The following is a 19,516-nucleotide window of genomic DNA, read 5'->3' as shown; positions in this document are numbered from 1 at the left end:
TCATTTTCTTTTTCTTCTTTTTCTTTTTTTTTTTAAATATTTTATTTATTTTTTTATATATATGATGAGTACACTGTAGTTGTCTTCAGACATACCAGAAGAGGGCAACAGATCCCATTACAGATGGTTGTGAGCCACCATGTGATTGCTGGGAATTGAACTCAGGACCTCTGGAAGAGTAGTCAGTGCTCTTAACCACTGAGTCATCTCTCCAGCCCCCACCACTCATTTTCAGAGAAACACAACACTTCCTAGAAGAAGCCCAGAGGATCAGTCTGTTAAATCAAGACCCATGTAGAAAAATAATTACCCAGTCCACAATAACATGGCCTATAATACAAAGCCAACAGCACTATACAGGAGGAAGAGGCCCCCTCCAATAGAGGGACTTCTGTGGCTGACTTAATTACAGCACAAGGACAGAATCCATTCCATGGCAGTGCTCAAGGCTACTGACATCTATCCTAGATATAGACACAGATGACTCTGCAGCGTCTCCCGTAGTATGACACCTTCCAGAAAAGCCTAAAAATAGACACATCCCAAGAAGTTTTTGGTACCAGGTTTTTCTTTTTTTATAAGCTCCATGGCATTACATGATACTGTGAAAGTTATCCTTAATGTGGGAGCCAGTTACCAATTTTACTAAACTTTGAGTAATGAACAAGAGGAAAGTTTAAAGGAGCTTATCATCTAGGCTAAGAGCATAAATTAAACTTATTTAATTGAAAAATTTTTGGATGTTAGCCAGGGAGTGGTGGCAGACGTCTTTAATCCCAGCACCTGGGAGGCAGAGGCAGGCGGAATTCTGAGTTCAAGGCCAGCCTGGTCTACAGAGTGAGTTCCAGGACAGCCAGGGCTATACAGAGAAACCCTGTCTCAAAAAGAATTGTTGGATGTTATAGTGCTTTGAAATAAATAAGCAAACAAAACTACTGCTTTGAAAATGCTCAGAGACAGTACCAAAAAAAAAAGGTAAATCCACATAAAAACCTGGCCTTAGCCAGGCAGTGGTGGCGCATGCCTTTAATCCCAGCACTTGGGAGGCAGAGGCAGGCTAATTTCTGAGTTCGAGGCCAGCCTGATCTACAAAAACAATAATGTGCCTTAGACACATTGAAATAACAAATCTAACTGAATCTTCTCAAAGCAGATACTTAGCAACCACATGGACTAGAGCACAAATGGACAATAAGGACCCCAAATCATGACGTGATAATATGGAAAGAGAATTTAGGTAATATGGAAATCCCATCTTGCAAAACAACTTAAAGACAATGAAGGCTGGATGTTGGCTCAGCAGTTAATAGTTGCTGCTCTTTCAGAGGACTGGCGTTCCAACATGAAACTAAATCCATGCTAGACTGTTCACAACCCTTTATAATTCCAGTCCCGGAAGTTCTAGTACCTCTAGCTCTATATGCACCTTCACACATGTATACAGAAGCACATATATTCACATAATTTTGTTAGGTCCCAAACCTCCCAAAGAAGGCAGTGCCACTATGTCCTAAAATGAGAGTCTGGACTCAGCTTAAGGATGAACCTGACAAGTTAAACAGAAAAGTACTGAAGGCAAAGAGATAAAAGCCTACACACAACATTCCTCAGAAACTCAGGTAGAAGCCATCACTTCTTACCTCTTTCCTACAGCCAATTACTGCAGATGAGGCGTATGATTCTCTATTAGCATATACCTCTAGTACAAATCAAAGTCCCACAATAACCCCTAGACTTCTTTGGTCCCTGTTAACACATCCCTGTAATGTGTACTAGCAAAACCACTGGCAAATTCCTTCCTTTCTACCCTCACTCCCAGGCTGTTCCAGATTCCACTCCTCCCTCCCTTTCATAACTATACCACTCTTTTAAAACCCTAGCAAGTCCCCACATCCTGCTTCTCTCTGCTCCCCTCACCTGCCTTCATCCCACCCTACCCTAGAGAGATTATTGTTGATGACGTTTTAATTGTTGTTGTGGAAAGAGGCTGGCAGATCTCGGTGAGTTAAAACCAATCTGATCTATATAAGAAGTTTTGAGACAAGCCAGGGAGGGTTACATAGTAAGACTTGTCTCAAGAAAAAACCAAAAACACCATGTATTGGAGTTACATTGCTTGGCTCAAATTTTGGTTTTCTCAGTAACTAGGCAGATTATATAATCTATCTGTGCTTCAATTTTTTAAATACATATAATGAAAATAATAGTAATACCTACTTTCAAGCTAAGCATAGTGATGCATGCCTTGAATCCTAGCACTTGGAAGACAGGCTCCAAAAGACCTCTATAAGTTCAAGGTCAGCCTGTCGTATGTAGCTAGGCCCTGTCTTGGGCGGGAGGAAGGGAAATGTGAGAATGGTAATATCTATTTTCATATTCTGCTAAGGGTGGTACCTTAAGGTATAAAGTATTCAGCCCAATAGCTAGTTATGCTAAGTGAAGAACACAATTCAGATGTTTTTTCAATTTTTTTTTTTTGGCTTTTTGGTTTTTTTTTTTTTTTTTTTTTTGAGACAGTTATCTGTATAGCCCTGGTTGTCCTGGAACTCACTCTGTAGACCAGGCTGGCCTCGAACTCAGAAATCCACCTGCCTCTGCCTCCCAAGTGCTGGGATTAAAGGCGTGTGCCACCACTGCCTGGTTTTTTCAATTTTGATGTTTGGCTTGCTCTCCTACCCAGTAAACAGGGAATTTTAATTAAAACTTAGATCTCATGAAAAAGAAAGAGTACTTTGTATAGCTAGACCACAAAGAAACATTTAAAAAAAATTAAGTCAGGTGTCATAATAATCCACCTCAGTATTTAAGAAGCTGAGGCAGAAAGATAACAAGTTTGAGGCCAGTCCGGGCCATATAGAAAGATCTTGTTTCAAAAAACAAAAGGGGGAAAAGTCATGTAATCAACACACACAGCTAAGTATTATTTTATTGTGGTTGTTAATACATAAAAAAGTCACATGCTGATACTGAATGTAAAAGGTCTTGTGTGCTACAGATAAGGGTCAGGTTTTCCAGTAGAACATTTGCTAGGTTTGTGACTTATCTTGTTATCTTATTTTCTTGTCACAGATACATGTTTGCTTGGGATAGGATGTAGCTATGCAACCCAGGCTGGGCTCAAATTGTTTATCCTCCTACCTCTGCCTTCTGAATACTAAAATTACAAATATGAGCCACTCACAGCTATTCTATTCATTTTGTCGGTTTTTTTCTTCTTGAAAAACTATGTTCCAAGTAATAAATTGTTTGAGGAAATAACTGAGTGTAGAACTTTAAAATATAAAAATATCTGGGCAGTAATTATGCACACCTTTTTTCCCATTAATTTATTTATTTATGCACTTTACATCCCGGGTGATGTACACCTTTAATCACAGCACTCAGGAAGCAGAGGCAGGTAGATCTCTGAATTTGAGTTCAGCCTGGTCTACAGAGTGAGTTCTAGGACAGACAGGGCTACACAGAGAAACTCTGTCTCAAAAAAAACCACAAATAAATAAACAAATATACATAAATAAATACATAAGTAAATAAATGTGTTAGCAATACTAACTTTAAAACACAAAAGTATTAGGTAAAAACCATATTTATGTTAATCTAATGTTTTAGCTACAAGTACTAATAGCTGTTTCTGGAGATGTAAACAAAACTAATTAAAAGTTCTAAAAGAACTGGGTTATACTTAGCAAAGAACTATATCATTATTTCTTAAAAATGGTCAGGCCTGGCCCAAAAGTGATATAGATAGATGTCTTCCTAGTGATATAGAAAGTTCATATTAGTAGAGTGAGGACCTGTGAAAAGAGAAGACAACAAATGCCCACACATCTCCCTTTTCTCTCTTCCTCTAATTAATCAGAATGCTATGCTGGTATTTAATAATAATTCAAAATTGAACAGGATAAGAAAAACACATAAAATTCAGCAATCACAGATTAGTGGAATATTACAGTTATCTTGGGTACCCAGGAGACCACAGAGGGTCACCTGCTATGATACTGAATATTAATATTCATGTCAACTTGACTAGATTTGTAGTCACCTAGGAGACACTTCTCTGGGCATGACTGTAACAAGTGTCTCCAAAAAGGTTTAACTGAAGAAGGTGTACCCACCCTGAAATATAGACAGCACCATTCCATGGGATGAAGAATCTGAGAGTAATAAAAAGAGGGAAAAAGAGAAAGTGAGCTGAACACCAACACTCATGACTGCAGATGCAATATGACCCACAGCCTCACACTCCCATCACCATACCTTTACCATGGTGGACTGTATTCTCTCAAACTATGAGCCAAAAACCAAACACCCCCTTCTTCAATTTGCTTTTGTCACAGCAACTAGAAAGGCAACTAGTATACCTCCCTAAACAGGACTGAACAAGAATTAAAGTTCCTATATTTACTCATTCAAAAATAAATATCAGCCCTTTTTATTGTTCTTATTCAGTATATAGAACCTTCAAGATATAAGAAATAAAGCTGAGAATGAAATTTGTGTACTGATCTTAATCGAGGGCCAGAGCTCATTGTTCAGCACTTTCATCCTCAATGACTCTCCTTTCCCATTTTCCACTTTTCTTTTTCTTTATTTTTCTTTCCTAGAATGGTAAAATAGTATCAGCACCAAAACTCAGTGTTGGGTGGGCTAAGAACATATCTCATCAACAGAGCACTTGTCTAACACATGTGAGGCCCTTGAATTCAATCACCAGTACTACCAGAGAAGTGAAGAAGAGAAGGGGAGGAGAAGGAAGAAGAGGAGAAGGAAGAAGAGTAGGAAAAGGAAAAGGAAGAGAGGGAAACCTCAAATGCCAGCAGGTATCAGATTATGTAATCAGGGGAGAAGAACAAAGAATAAAATAATGTGGATGAGATAGGATGATGAATGTTCACATTAGAGATTCACACATAGTCTGAAAGAAAATTCATTTAGCTCCAGTCCTCTGGTTTCATGAAGAAATGTGGTCCCAGAGATTTGTGAAATCTTCCAATTTTTTGAAAAAGGCCCCAAATCCATATTTTTATATAACTCTATGTTGAAAAGGGAAACTCTCTAATTCAAATCATGTTTCTCAATTGCTGGGATGTACTCTGGCCCTGAGACACCTGTCTGCAGTCTCTGATCTGAGGCTTGCTGGAGTGGCCATTTATTACTGTTTTATTTTGCTTGTGAAATTTAACAGCCTGCCACTGCAAAGCAAATCACTAAATTGATGCACATGTTGTTATCAGAACTTTATTCTAAGTTATAAAGGAAACAGACATACTTAACGACAGTCGTAGTGCTGAAAATAATTTAGAAATCATCTGCTCCAAAAATCCATCGAGTTTCTGACTCACTTCCTTCACTCTCTAACAACTAGCACTCTGGCTTCTGTTTCAAAGTTGCAATGAGCAAACAGGGAAGGCTCTAGTCACTCTGTCTCTATGGATGGCCCTTCTTCATATTCAATCCTCTATTCTTATATCTGCAACAACCCATTGGTTCCAGGATCAAGACACCAGAACATAATATCCCAGAAGCAATAAACCAATATTTATAATGCATTCAGACAATTTCTGCTAATGAAAACAAATACCACATCAAGTTCTTACCCAGCCCAATATACCTGTCTGTCTCCTTAGCCTCCAAAGACTAAGGCATTAAAATCCTACTAAAGGAAAGAAAGAATAAAGTGTTCTTTTATTATTGTTGTCACTTTGTTTTCTGGTATTTGTTATTGGTGTTGTTTTGTTTTTTGTTTTGGGTTTTTGTTTGTTTGTTCTTGAGACAAGATCTCACTACTTAGCCCTGGCTGTCCTAGAAATAAGTAGACCAGGCTGACCTTGAACTCACTGAGCTCCACCTACCTTTGCCTGCCAAGTGCTTGAATCAAAGGCTTGTACCACCACACCCAGCTTTAAAGTATTGTTTCTATTAGTCCCCGTTTTCCTTTAACTCTAGCTTCAGGATATATTTATGTCCTAGTCTACTTGTTCGTAATCTAGAGTATACACATTGTACCCCATAAGTTAAAAACTTTTTGTCTTATAAAATCCTGACATCCATTTTTGTATCAGGATGGGACTATTTTCAGAGAATGCTAAAAGAATATGCCTGGTCCATTTGTTTTACTTTATAGAAAGAAAAATGACAACATTTGAGCTTTGTATTAGGAACAAAAAATACTGCTTTACACTCAATGTACTTCATGAAATGTAGTCAGTAAATTATACCAGAAAACACTACCACTATATAATAATGCTTTTCCTTTTTTAAACTTATTTTTTCACAAGTTCATATATACATAGAAAATGTACTCTGATCATATTCTCTCCTCTCTTATGTTCTTTCCCCTTTTCCACAACAAGTCTCATTCTCACTTTTCAATACTTTCATGGTGTGTGTGTGTGTGTGTGTGTGTGTGTGTGTGTGTGTGTGTGTTTGTGTGTGCATTGCCTACATGAGCATGGCTAGGATATTATTTACTTGAGCAAGGGCAATTTACCAGTGGCTAAAACCACAGAGGAATCTGCCTTTCCCTGCCTTGGTACCCAGTAATTGGCTACAGTTCCTCAGACATGGATTGGGGCTGGTGAGTCCCTCTTCTCTCCACAATGAAATGTTCATAGGTTCAGTCTTGTGCAGGTGAATGCTTACTTTTCTATCAAAATGATAAATCCTCTCTAAATTATGTGTTTTGGCAGACTCATTTTTAAATTCCTTATAAAACAAAGTATCAAAATTTGGATCCATAAAAAATTCAAATAAACATTTGTTTTCTAAACTGTATTGAGATTATTTTATTTCTTCATTTTTACTTTTTTATTATTATTTTATTTTATGTGTTTGGGTATTCTGCCTACATGTGCATATACATACCACCTGCATGACTGGTGCACAAGTAAATCAGAAGAGGGTGTCATATCCCTTGGAACTGGAGTTAAAGACAGTTGTTAGCCATCATGTGAGAAGTAGCAATCAAAGCCAGGTCCTCTGGAAAAGGAGCCAATACTCTTAACTACTAAGTCAATTATCCAGCCCCTTATTCCTGCAAGTTTATATCTCTTTGTTATGTGATTATGTTTCCTCTTAGTGCTTTATAAAGAAACCAAGGAGCTACCTTTTTGCAAATCCTCCAGCTATCTTGAATCAGGTCATTTCTCATCCCAGATATTAACCCCCCAAATCTAAGTCACCATCACCTCTTATCTGAACCTCTTATCCAACAGACTCCTACCTTGAATTATTCTTCCACAGACTTTAAAGCTGTCCACTCTACTTAAAATAAAATTCAGATTTAATTTCAGCACTGGGAAAACAGAGATTGGTTAATCTCTATAAGGTCAAGTCAAGCCTGATTACATAGAAAGTGCTACATAGAGCATATATATATATATATATATATATATATATATATATATATATATATATATATATATATATATATATATATATATATATTATAAATATAAATATAATCAATCAACCTCAGGGCTCAAAAGCCTAGTTCCAGTGTAATTCACTATCATTTCCTCCCATATCCACCACCCCTTCCACTCGAGTCATACCTGAAGTCTTCTGAGGTTCTTAATGAATGGCAGTACTGCCTCGTAGAAGAACAGAAGAAGAATGTCTAGAATATGTGACAGTGTTTTATTATCACATTGACTTGGGGAAAGTGCCTCCATTGGCTGTTAGTAGGCAGGGCCAGGATCCTAACTAATCATTCCACAGAGAACCAAAATGCACGGCAAAGTTCTATACTATACAGGGTCATTGCATATCAAGTGCCAGTAAAGCTATGCAGTTTTCACAAACAAAAACACTTGTTCCCACCAAATGATTTATACATTGCTGGTGCTTTCAGCCCAGAACAATCCCTTCCTGGCTTGTTAATTCTCATCACCTGGGACTCAGCTTAAATATCAACCTCTCAAAAAGGCTTTGTCTGACTCTCACTTCTAATATTACCTCTCCCACTAGCTCCTGATAAATTTATTATTCCATAACCCTGCTTTATTTTTAAGCACATATCCCTATACAAAATTACTTATCGCCTACTCTTTTGTTACTTTTCGTCCTCTGCCAAAAATAAACTCCAAGGAGACTGGAGAGACTGTTTAGCAGGTAAGAGCACTGGCTGTTCTTCCATAGAACCAAGATTCAATTCTCAGCATCCACAAGGCAGCTCATGAGCATCTAAAACTCCAGTTCCAGAGAATCCAATGTCCTCCTCTGGCTTCTGAAGGTATCAGACATGCCAGTGGTACATAGACATATTGCAGACAAAATACTCATACACATAAAATAAATAAATAAACAAATAAATATTAATTCAATTCTCCAAAAACAGGAAATAATGTACCTGTAGTACCTAACAGCATATCTACAGTACAATGGTTAGTCATCATATGTGTAATGAATAAGTATCTAGAATACTTTTTCTTACTTAAGATTAAGATTTCTTTAATTTTAAAGTAACCAACATCCCTAGCTGCTTTTTCCTCTGTCAAGTTGCATTTTTGCAATGGAGTTGCTTTGACTTCTTTGTTTTAGTTTAGTTTAGTTCTTTTGTTTTGTTTTGTTTTGTTTTTCAAGACAGGGTTTCTCTGTATAGCCCTGGCTCTCCTGGAATTCATTCTGTAGACCAGGCTGGCCTCAAGCTCAGAAATCCGCCTGCCTCTACCTCCCAAGTGCTGGGATTAAAGGTGTGCACCACCACTGCCCAGCTAATTTGGTTCTTGCTATACTGAGAATAGAACCCAGGGTCTCACATATGTTAGGTAAACACTTGTACTAAGCTATACCCACAGCCACAGAAGTTAGTTTTACATTACAAAATGTTCACATTTGCATAGCAAAGAGAAGAAATGCAAAGTTCCAAATTTCCTAATATACCATCACAAGAGTGAAGCATAGCCATTTTCTAATTTACAGGAGCCCCCGATGTTCAAGGAGGCTTAAATACACCATAGGAAATAGACTAGCAGCTACTTCTAGACTCTTTGTTAGGGGAAGATCCTTCCGGTAGCCAATGTCCTTATAACCAGCTATGCTGAGGCATTAGCTAGCAGGGGCTGAATGAAAGGGCCTTTACCATCTGGCTGAAATCATCTCTGCAGTTCCATCTCTCACCTCTCCATTTTTTTTTTTTTCAATCTACTGCTTTTTACAACAGCACAGATGCTGACAAGGGGCAGGTGCCCCAGACTCTATTATACATGCTATCTTCTTGTTTTGTTATTGTCTCTACAACATTCAGGACCATTTAACTTAGTATCTAGTTTTCTTGTTAATTTTTCTTTTTGGGGGCTGGGGAAGGGGGGAGGAGTTTCGAGACAGGGTTTCTCTGTATAGCCCTGGCTGTCCTGGAACTCACTCTGTAGACCAGGGTGACCTCAAACTCAGAAATCTGCCTGCCTCTGCCTCTGAAGTGCTGGAATTAAAGGCATGTGCCACCACTGCCCAATAGTGTTCAGTTTTATTATTTTCTTTCTTCCCACACAGAATACAAGCTTCATGAACATGGAGCTTTCTCCTTGTTCTTTGCTGTATCTTCAACACTCAGATCTTTAACTTTCACACGGAGACATTAAATACATTAATGTTATTGCAGAAATGAATAAATAATCATTGATTTTTATGTAAAAATCTATTTAATTACAGTACTTCTTTTTCAAATTTCTGAATCACATTAGCATCACATTTTTTTAAATTTGGAGTGGTTGATGATAACTAAAATATTATCTCTCTAGATTTCTTTTGCTTTCATTGTTTTTTTCTGAAAATTTCATTGTCTTTCTCTAAAAATGTAATTATTAGTTTTGAAGCCTGTGGTGATTTCATTCGAATGAGAATGACCCTATAAGCTCATAAGTTTGAATGCTTCATCCCCAATTAGTGGAACGGTTTGGAAAAGATTAGAAAGTGTGGCTTCATTGAAGAAGGTGTGTCTCTGGCATGGAAAGGGACCTGAGGTTTCAAATGGCCAAGCCAGGCACTAGATCTATCCATCTATCTATCTATCTACCTATCTATCTATCTATCTACCTATCTATCATTTATCTCTACTACCCATGGATCAGAATGTAAGCTCTTAGTTACTGCTCAAGAACCGGGCCTACCTGCCAACCACCATGTTCCCAATGGAGATGATCATAGATTAACATTCTGAAACTATAAACAAGTCTCCAACCAAATGCTTCCTTTTAAGTTGCATATCTTATTGAAACCACTTTAATATAACTTGCAAAGATAAACCATTTCCTTTTGTGGCAATGAAAAACCATCTTGACTATAAAACTAGATCAGAAATAACTACAGTGATTAATATAGAATGCCTGAGAATTCACTTAAGAAAGATTTGTAGTTCTAAATTATTTTAAAATACTAACAAAAATTACCTTCTTATAATTCTGATCACCAGATCACTAAACCAGATAATTTTGGGGCTGGAGAGATGACTTAGTTTCTGAGAGCACTTGTTGCTGTTGCATAGGACCCCAGTTCAATTCCCAGCACCCACATGGTGCTATTTATAAACCCAGTTACAAGAAATCTGATACTATCGTCACTTCTAACTTCCACAGGCACCAGGCATATACATGATATGGATTCATCCAGGCAAAACACTCAAACACACACAAAAAAAATAAAAAATAAAAAAGTTAATTTCTAATATTTCTCCAATATTAAGAATTTATGTTAACTTTTAAAAAATAATCTAAAGCTTCTGTAAGGCAAAGGACACTGACAATAGGACAAAACAGCAACCAATAGATTGGGAAAAGATCTTTACCAATCTTACATCCCAAAGAGGGCTAGTATCCAATATATACAAAGAACTCAAGAATTTAAGACTCCAGAGAACCAAATAACCCTATTTAAAAATGGGGTACAGAGGGGCTGGCGAGATGGCTCAGTGGATAAGAGCACTGACTGCTCTTCCAAAGGTCCTGAGTTCGGATCCCAGCAACCACATGGTGGCTCACAACCACCCATAATGAGATTGGACGCCCTCTTCTGGTGCGTCTGAAGGCAGCTACAGTGAATTACGCAGGAGCAAGCAGGGCCAGAGCCAGCGGACCAGAGCCAGCTGGCCGGAGCCAGCAGGGCCGGCAGAAGTCCTGAAATCAACAGTAGCCACACATGATAGCTCACGGCCATCTATACAGCTACAGTGTACCCATACACATAAAATAAATAAAAATAAATCTTTAAAAAAATGGGGTACAGAGCTAAATAAAGAATTCTCAACAGAGGAATATTGAATGGACAAGAAGCATCCAAAGAAATGTTCAACAGGGAAATGCAAATCAAAACAACCCTGAGATTCCACCTCACACCAGTCAGAATGGCTAAATTCAAAAACTCAGGTGACAGCAGATGCTGGTGAGGATATGGAGAAAGAGGAACACTCCTTCATTGTTGGTGGGACTGCAAACTGGTAAAACCATTCTGGAAATCAGTCTGGTGGTTCCTTAGAAAATTGGACCTAGTACTTCCTTAGGACACAGTTATACCACTCTTGAGCATATATACCCAGAAGATGCTACAACATGAAATAAGGACACGTGCTCCACTATGTTCATAGCAGTCATATTTATAATAGCCAGAAGCTGGAAACAATCCAGATGTCCCTCAACAGAGGAATGGATACAGAAAGTGTGCTACATTTACACAATGGAATACTACTCAGCTATTAAAAACAATGACTTCGCCAGGTGGTAGGAGGCAGAGGTAGGCGGATTTCTGAGTACTCTACAGTGTGAGTGCCAGGACAGCCAGGACTATACAGAGAAACCCTGTCTCAAAACAAAAACAAAAACAAACAAACAAACAAACAAAAAAAAACCCAATGAATTCATGAAATTCTTGGGCAAATGGATAGAACTAGAAAATATCATCCTGAGTACGAGGTAACCTAGTCACAAAAGAACACACATGGCATGCACTCACTGATATTAGCCCAAAAGCTCGAAATACCCAAGATACAATTCACAGACTGTACTGGCTGGTTTTGTGTGCCAACTGGACACAGGCTGGAGTTATCACAGAGAAGGGAGCTTCAGTTGGGGAAGTGCCTCCATGAGATCCAGCTGTGGGGTATTTTCTCAATTAGTGATCAAAGGGGTAGGGCCCCTTGTGGGTGGTGCCATCCCTGGGCTGGAAGTCTTGGGTTCTATAAGAGAGCAGGCTAAGCAAGCCAGGGGAAGCAAGCCTGTAAAGAACATCCCTCCATGGCCTCTGCATCAGCTCCTGCTTTCTGACCTGCTTGAGTTCCAGTCCTGACTTCCTTTGGTGATAAACAGCAATATGGAAGTAAGCTGAACAAACCCTTTCCTCCCCAACTTGCTTCTTGGTCATGATGTTTGTGCAGGAGTAGAAACCCTGACTAAGACACAGACCATATGAAGCTCAAGAATAAGGAAGACCAAAATGTGGATACTTCAGTCATTCTTAGAAGGAGGAACAAAATATTCATGGGAGGTAGAGGGTGGGAATGACTTGGGAGGAAGAAAGGAGGGGAAGAGGGAAAAAGGGAGGACAGGATCAGGTATGGGAATAGACGGGGATGATAAACAGAGGGTCAGGAATTTGAACAGAGGTGTGTAGCAATAGGTGATGGGGAACTGGGTATAGCCACCAGCAAGTCCCAGATGCCAGGAAAGCAAGAGGCTCCCAGGACCCAACAGGGATGAGATTAGCTGAAATGCCCAACAAAGGGGAGAGAGAACCTGTAGAGACCATATCTAGAGGTTAGGCAAGGCTCCCGGTTGGGGGATGGGGCCACCAACTCATCTCCCAATTTTTAACCCAGAATGGCTCCTGTCTAAAGGAAATACAGGAACAAAGTGTGGAGCAGAGACTGAAGGAAAGGCCATCCAGAGCCTGCCCCACCTGGTGATGCATCCCATATACAGACACCAAATCCAGACACTATTGTGGATACTAATAGGTTGCTGACAGGAGTCTGTTATAGCTGTTTCCTGAGAAGCTCTGCCAGAGCCTGACAAATACCGAGATGGATGCTCACAACCAACCATTGGGCTGAGCTTGGGGACTCCAATAGAGGAGTTGGAGAAAGGACTGAAGGAGTTAAGAGGGTTTGCTGTACCATGGGGGGAGCAACAGTGTCAACCAACCAGACCCCCTCCCCAGAGCTGCCAGGGACTAAACCACCAGCCAAAGAGTACACATGTAGAGACCCATGGGTCCAGTCACATATGTAGCAGAGGATGGCATTGTCGGGCATCAATAGGAGTAGAAGCCCCTTGTCCTGTAAAGGCTCTATTCCTCAGTATAGGGGAATGCCAGAGCAGTGAGATGGGAGTGGGTGGGTGGGAAGAGTAGCACCCTCATAGAAGCAGGGGGATGGGGATGGAATAGGAGGATTCTGAAGGGGAAACCAGGAAAGGGGATAACATTTGAAATATAAATACATAAAATATCCAATAAGAAAAGAAAGCAAACAACCCAATTTTTAAAAAGTTGAGCATTTAACTAAATAAAGACTTCTGGAAAATGAAAAAATAAATAAATAAATAAAAGTAAAAGTTAAAAAAACAGTTATCTAAGGAGTTAGAAAGTCAAAAGTTTTTTACAATGTTCATATTCATATTCATGCTCTCTCTCCCTTCTTCTATGAAGCCAGGTGCAAGTATTTCAATAACAAACTCCACGAATCAGTTCTAAAATAAATATGGAAAATCAGAAAAGTAAATGAGTTCAGAAGGAAATGTGTATGGGCCAGGTATTCATATAAGAACTATTAATTACTTTAGAAAAGATTATCAAACAGTGAAATATGGCTTGAACTGAATGAGCATAACTGAAAGAAAATATAGAAAAGGGCTGGGTGAAAGTTAATGCAACCAAGCAAGGTTATTTTATATTTTGGAAAAAGTAGAAGGAATTTAAAAAGCAAAAGATAGGTAGACAAATAAGCAAACCAGGTAGCTCTCAAACACAGTGGGCCAGGTATATTACATAGTAAGTATTTTGATATTATTCAGTCACTAGGTTTTAAAGCCAAAGTGATTAGATTCCAGGAGGAAAAGGCACCAATAGCCATCTTTTCTTTCTCCTTCATTTTAATGATTAAGTTACTCGCTGACAGTTTCGTGTTTCTACTCTTTTCTCCCTATCTTATGAGATGCTATACAAGATCTGAAGTGCTTATAAGATACTAGTTGTCTACATCAAAATTCAACTGTCAGAGAAGAAATAACGAGTAATGTACTAATAATGTCCAACTGCCTGAATCATCCTGGCTTCACACCAAGATCTAGAGTTGGGCAGGATGTGGTCACACTGCAGGACTGGCTCCTCTAGCTGTGGAAACCAGCCAGGCATTATGCTAATGCACATATTCCCATCACCAGCCAATGAGACAAGGAAGCAAAAATCACCAATAATTCACCAACAGAACCATCCATCTATTCCCTTGATATCAACACACAAGGCTGCTTTACGGTCATCAAAGCAATTATCAGTCTCTTCCATATACAACTACTCATTTTTCCTCTCTGACGACCTTCCAAACTATCAGGACAGAACTTAAGCCATCTTATCAATCCTCTCTAATTAGTACCATATTCGTCACACCTGATTTTATTAAAACAAAGAACAAAAAGAAAATCCTGGGACTGGCGAGATGGCTCAGTGGGTAAGAATACTGACTGCTCTTCCGAAGGTCCTGAGTTCAGATCCCAGCAACCACATGGTGGCTCACAACCACCTGTAATGAGCTCTGACACCCTCTTCTGGTGCGTCTAAAAACAGCTACAGTGAATTACACTGGAGCAAGCAGGGCTGGAAAGAATTGGGTGGCAGAGGTCCTGAGTTCAATTCCCAGCAGCCACACACATGATGGCTCAGGCTCATCTGTACAGCAACAGTGTACTCATACACATAAAATAAATAAAATAAATCTTTAAAAAAAAAAGAAAATCCTACATATAGATTCATATGTTCAAAGATATTTAAAGTAGTACAGAGTATTTATCAAAGAAGCAATGATAGAAGAGAGAACACATAAAAGAACATGTACTATGTTGTTGGCTTAATTTATTTTCTGTTACTGTGAAAATTTTAATTATATCGTGTGTGTGTGTACATGTGTGTGTACATGTGTGCGTGTACATGTGTGTGTTTATGTGTGTGTACATGTGTGTGTGTACATGTGTGTGTGTACATGTGTGTGTATGTAACACTCATGTGAGATAGGGAAACAACTTGCAAGAGTGGGCTCTTTTTCTCCACCACGTAGAAACAGGATGAAGAGAGAGTAATTGAACTCAGGTTCATCAAGCTTGTCAACAAAAACCCTTACTCTCTCAGCATATCTTGCCCCTTCCCCCTAGAATGTTTTAAAGCAATGGCTTCCAGGGTTGAAGAATGGCTTATTTGGTTAAAATATATATATATACTGTACAAGCATTAGGACTTGAATTTGATGCTTTAAAAAGCATAGCATGGTAGTACACACTTGTAACCTCAGCACTGGGGAGGCAGATACAGGTGGATCCTAGGGTTCACTGACCAGCTAACCTAGCATACTCAGCAAGTTTCAGGCCCCTAAAAGATACCGTCTCAACAAACAAGTAGTCTAAGGAATAATATTTAGGTGTCCTACACACACACACACACACACAGACACACACAGACACACACAGACACACACAAACAGACAGACACACAGAGACACACAGATACACACACACATACACACACATACACACAGACACACACACACACACACACACACTAAATGGCTTTTATGTAACATCATCATTAGATTACATTGTTTTACACAATTGTTTTGTATTTAAGACTGACTCAATTCACTTAAGTGATAATCTCAACTAAAATAAAACATTTAAAAGATAAAACAAGTATTATCTAATAATAGCATATAACTATTTTACTGCCTTAAAATACACTTTTGTATAGCTAAAATCCTGTTTACTAAGAATCATCATTTGAGTTTTCTTTATGCTAAATGTAAGTCAAAATATATATAATAGCAAGTACCATTTGATAAAAAGAAAAAGTCCTTATAATTTTTCTTGCTATATAGAACAAAATTTCTTTTATTTTAAAAGAAAATCTTTTATTTTAAAAAATATAATTGGTATTTGTATTATTCTGTTAAGAAACTTCTTTCATCATTCTTATAAAACATTTCCCCCTTTTCTCTTTACTGACAATGAGAGTAAAATGAGTGGTCACTTTCTATACTCTTCAGCTTTCTCAGTCTTTCTCTGACACTAAGCAATATTGACTTCTGAACACTTGATAAAGGTGAAAATTCTTCTAATATACATTTATCTTATAAAATATTTATTTTTATTCTTACTATGCGCTAAGCTCTGTGTTAAGATTTTGTATTATATTAAATTAAATTAGCCAGGCACAGAAAAACAAACATTTCATTATCTCATTCATATAAAGAATCAGAGATGTAAATGGTAGTTATCAGAAGTGTTGATTGCTTAAAAGGAGAGATATTGATGATAAGATTCATTATTACATTAGATAAGAAGAATAAGTTTAAGAAATTCACTGTGCAACATGATGATTATAATGCCAATATATTTACTCTTTAAAAATACAGAATGAATGTTGGGCTATCACAAAAAAGATAATTATATGAAACAATATATTAGGTCAAAAAGGTATAACATATGTATACTGCAAAACATAATTCTACACATAATAAATACATATAGTTTTATCTATCAACTTTAAATAAATAAAAGACAAACATTCTTTTAAGAATTTATTGTCTACTAAAGACAAAAGGCAACTATATTAAGGTTTAGTGTATTAAGTACAACAGCACATAAATATCCTAAAAGTGTTGTTTAGCTCAAGAAGAAAGGTCTATTAAAAATCATATTTTATATCATCAAATAAGTCCACCTCTTTTATCAAGAAAGTGATGACTTAACATTGGTTTGCATTTCTCCACCTTGGCAAAGCATAGTCAATAAAAAGACATCATGAAAACATCTCTGAGAATTACAATAATCATCTATTTCCTTACTTCCTAAGATTTAGCATCACTACATTTGAACATGTCAGTCTAAGATATAATCTAAGATATATTTAGAAAATATAAGTACAGATACCATTAAAGCCAGATATGAATATAGCAAGAAAAGGATGAACTAGAATTTATAGCCCAATATGTAAAAATTATATCTCTATATATGGTTTTCAACTATATCTATTTACATATTTTTCATATTTAAGCATCTAAATAAAATAGCATAATTGAAGGTTTAAATCTGTATTATTTATGAGTTAGAAGATGGGTTGATTAGAATGTCATAACTCATGTTTTTTAATTATGACAATACAAAACTGGGCTTTCCCTTTCCCCAAAATAAACAGATTATAAGAAAAGTATTTTTTTCTTTTTTTTGGTTTTTAGAGAAAGAAAAGTATTTCTATTTATATATGATATGCCTAACATTTAAAATGTTAGTATGTACCTAAAAATAAAGACTTGTCATACAGAAAAGCAGTGTTTATGTGTACTAACATTTATACGTGATTTCTTGCTACTCCCAGTGTCTTAAATAGTATGTATAATCCTTATGAATATTTGGTTGGACATAAATACACATTCACTGTTTTCTTTCAGAACATTACCCTTAGAAGAAGGAAACATAAAAATAGGGGAAAAAATGTTATTCACAGAACATTGGTGATATTCTGGTTTTATAAATACAGTAATTTCAGCTTGAAGGGCCATATTTGATAGTCAAGGCATAGATATCCATATATTTTACATTTCTTTCTCATTTCTCACCATATGGAGGTGAATTTAATTTTCCTCAGTCTCAGGGTGCCTTCTATAAGATGTAAGCATAGCCCAGAGGTGAAATTAAGGGCAGCAAAACCACCTAGCAAAGTTGTTTTGCTCCTACAGCCCCATGTCAAGGACTAAAGCCAACGTCAAACGATTGGTGAGTCCTAATAACTAGTTCCTATTTCACCAAGGAGCAATTACTCAGCAGACAACTGAGATACCAAATTCTACCATCCTGAAATTGTAGGTCCTCAGGCACAAACCTCCTCATCAATTGGATGGATTATGCAATGGTCATTGATATCTGGATTTGAAATAACAGCAGTTTGAGAAGTTTGATTTATGCATTTCAGCCCAGTTCAATGTTACCTGCCAGCACTGATGCCTGAAGACTTCTTGTGACTCTCCCTCCCCCACATGATAAAGAGCTTCCCATTCCAGCTTATGCATTCATTTCTTGGGTAATTTTTCTATTGGTGAAAACAATGGACTCTTTCAATGTTCTCTTATCAACAAAGGGCTCAAAGATGAAGTCCTTCTGGCCATATCCCTTCTGACTTCTTTACAGTGATGACTGTACTGTAAATGCCAAACCTAGAGAGGGGAATAGGAGACGGGTAGCTCACCTCTTTGAGCTGCTCCAGCTCTTGTTTGAGGCCGTCATACTCGGCCTCCAGATCGTCATACTGTTGCTTGAGAGTCAGTTTCTCCTCCAGCACCACCAGCCCATACTCCGCAGCCTGGATCTTCTCATGGGTCGTTTCTGTGAGCTCCTTGGTCAGTCTCTCTATTTCAGTCTTATATTGGTCTACCGTCTTCAGCGCCTCTTCTGCGGCCATAGCGGGGTGGCGGAGATAGACGCAAAGCAGAAGGGAAAAGGAAAAACAAATAGGAATGGAAATAAAAATGGAAAGGAAAAGTGCCTGATGAATATGCAGAGCGCCCTGAGGCCCGGCCGGCAGCTGCGGCTACACGGCCGGAAGCACTGAGGAGGAATACATGGAATATGGGAGGAATACACCCTGCAGCATGGAGACTGCAAGGTGATGACCGCAGCCGGAATCCTCCGGGCCACGCGCCCGGGCAGTCAGTAACCAAGCTGCATGGTCAAGGCGCAGCTCGCGCAGCAAGAGGCTCCGGTTCTGCGGCCTCAGAGGCGCGTGGCCGCCATGTCTCAGGCCGCGTCACTGCGGTCCACCGCCCAATGCTCCGTGGGAGGCTGAGCTCCACCTGCTTGCTGGGCCCTGCGGCAGCCAGTGCGCACGGATGCAGACTCCAACTGGTCCTCTTCCTCTCCGCCACTCAGAATGCAGAGAGGTAGGGAAGGGGAGGAGCAAATCCAGAACCCCACCGCGCCTCGCAGCGCAGCACAGACAGCTGAAGAGAGAAGAGGGCAGAGGGACCCAGAACTAGCTAAGGAATGATGGGAGACTACGGAGAGCTGAGGAGGGGGAACCGCGCTGAGGGCGGAATGAAGACTGAGGAAAAGGGTCTTAAAAAGAAGTGGAGGCTAAAGAGGTGGAGAAGGCTGGGGGATGGAAGGGGGGACAACAGAGAAAAGATGCTAGACTGAGGAAACCAGGGCAGCTAAAGAAAGGGCAAGAGTGTTGGGAAGGGTGATTGATGTCTGAGAGATCAGAACACTAAGAAAGCCTCCAACAGGCTAACTTTGCTGAGGTGGGAATTCTGGAGTGCAGTGTGCACACAGAA

The 19,516-nt window shown here is 38.7% G+C and overlaps 1 protein-coding gene across 7 annotated transcripts in view; it reads right to left on the bottom strand.

Moving 5' to 3' along the window:
* Window positions 1-19,087, bottom strand: part of Bicd1 (BICD cargo adaptor 1) — a 178,871-nt gene extending 159,784 nt beyond the window's left edge. For 4 of the 7 annotated variants that reach the window (XM_031384003.1, XM_031384005.1, XM_031384006.1 and 1 more), the window contains exon 1: window positions 18,433-18,645. In XM_031384003.1, the coding sequence (XP_031239863.1) occupies window positions 18,433-18,645 (213 nt within the window). Of the gene's footprint in view, window positions 1-18,432 lie in introns of all 7 variants that reach the window. The other 3 variants (XM_031384007.1, XM_031384009.1, XM_031384004.1) reach the window with 3 other exon arrangements.
* Between the last annotated feature and the right edge of the window lie 429 nt (window positions 19,088-19,516).

The sequence above is a fragment of the Mastomys coucha genome, unplaced genomic scaffold (genome assembly GCF_008632895.1).
Source record: "Mastomys coucha isolate ucsf_1 unplaced genomic scaffold, UCSF_Mcou_1 pScaffold20, whole genome shotgun sequence".
In the NCBI taxonomy this organism is placed as follows: domain Eukaryota; kingdom Metazoa; phylum Chordata; class Mammalia; order Rodentia; family Muridae; genus Mastomys; species Mastomys coucha.
This window is presented reverse-complemented; position numbering and strand designations above follow the sequence as displayed.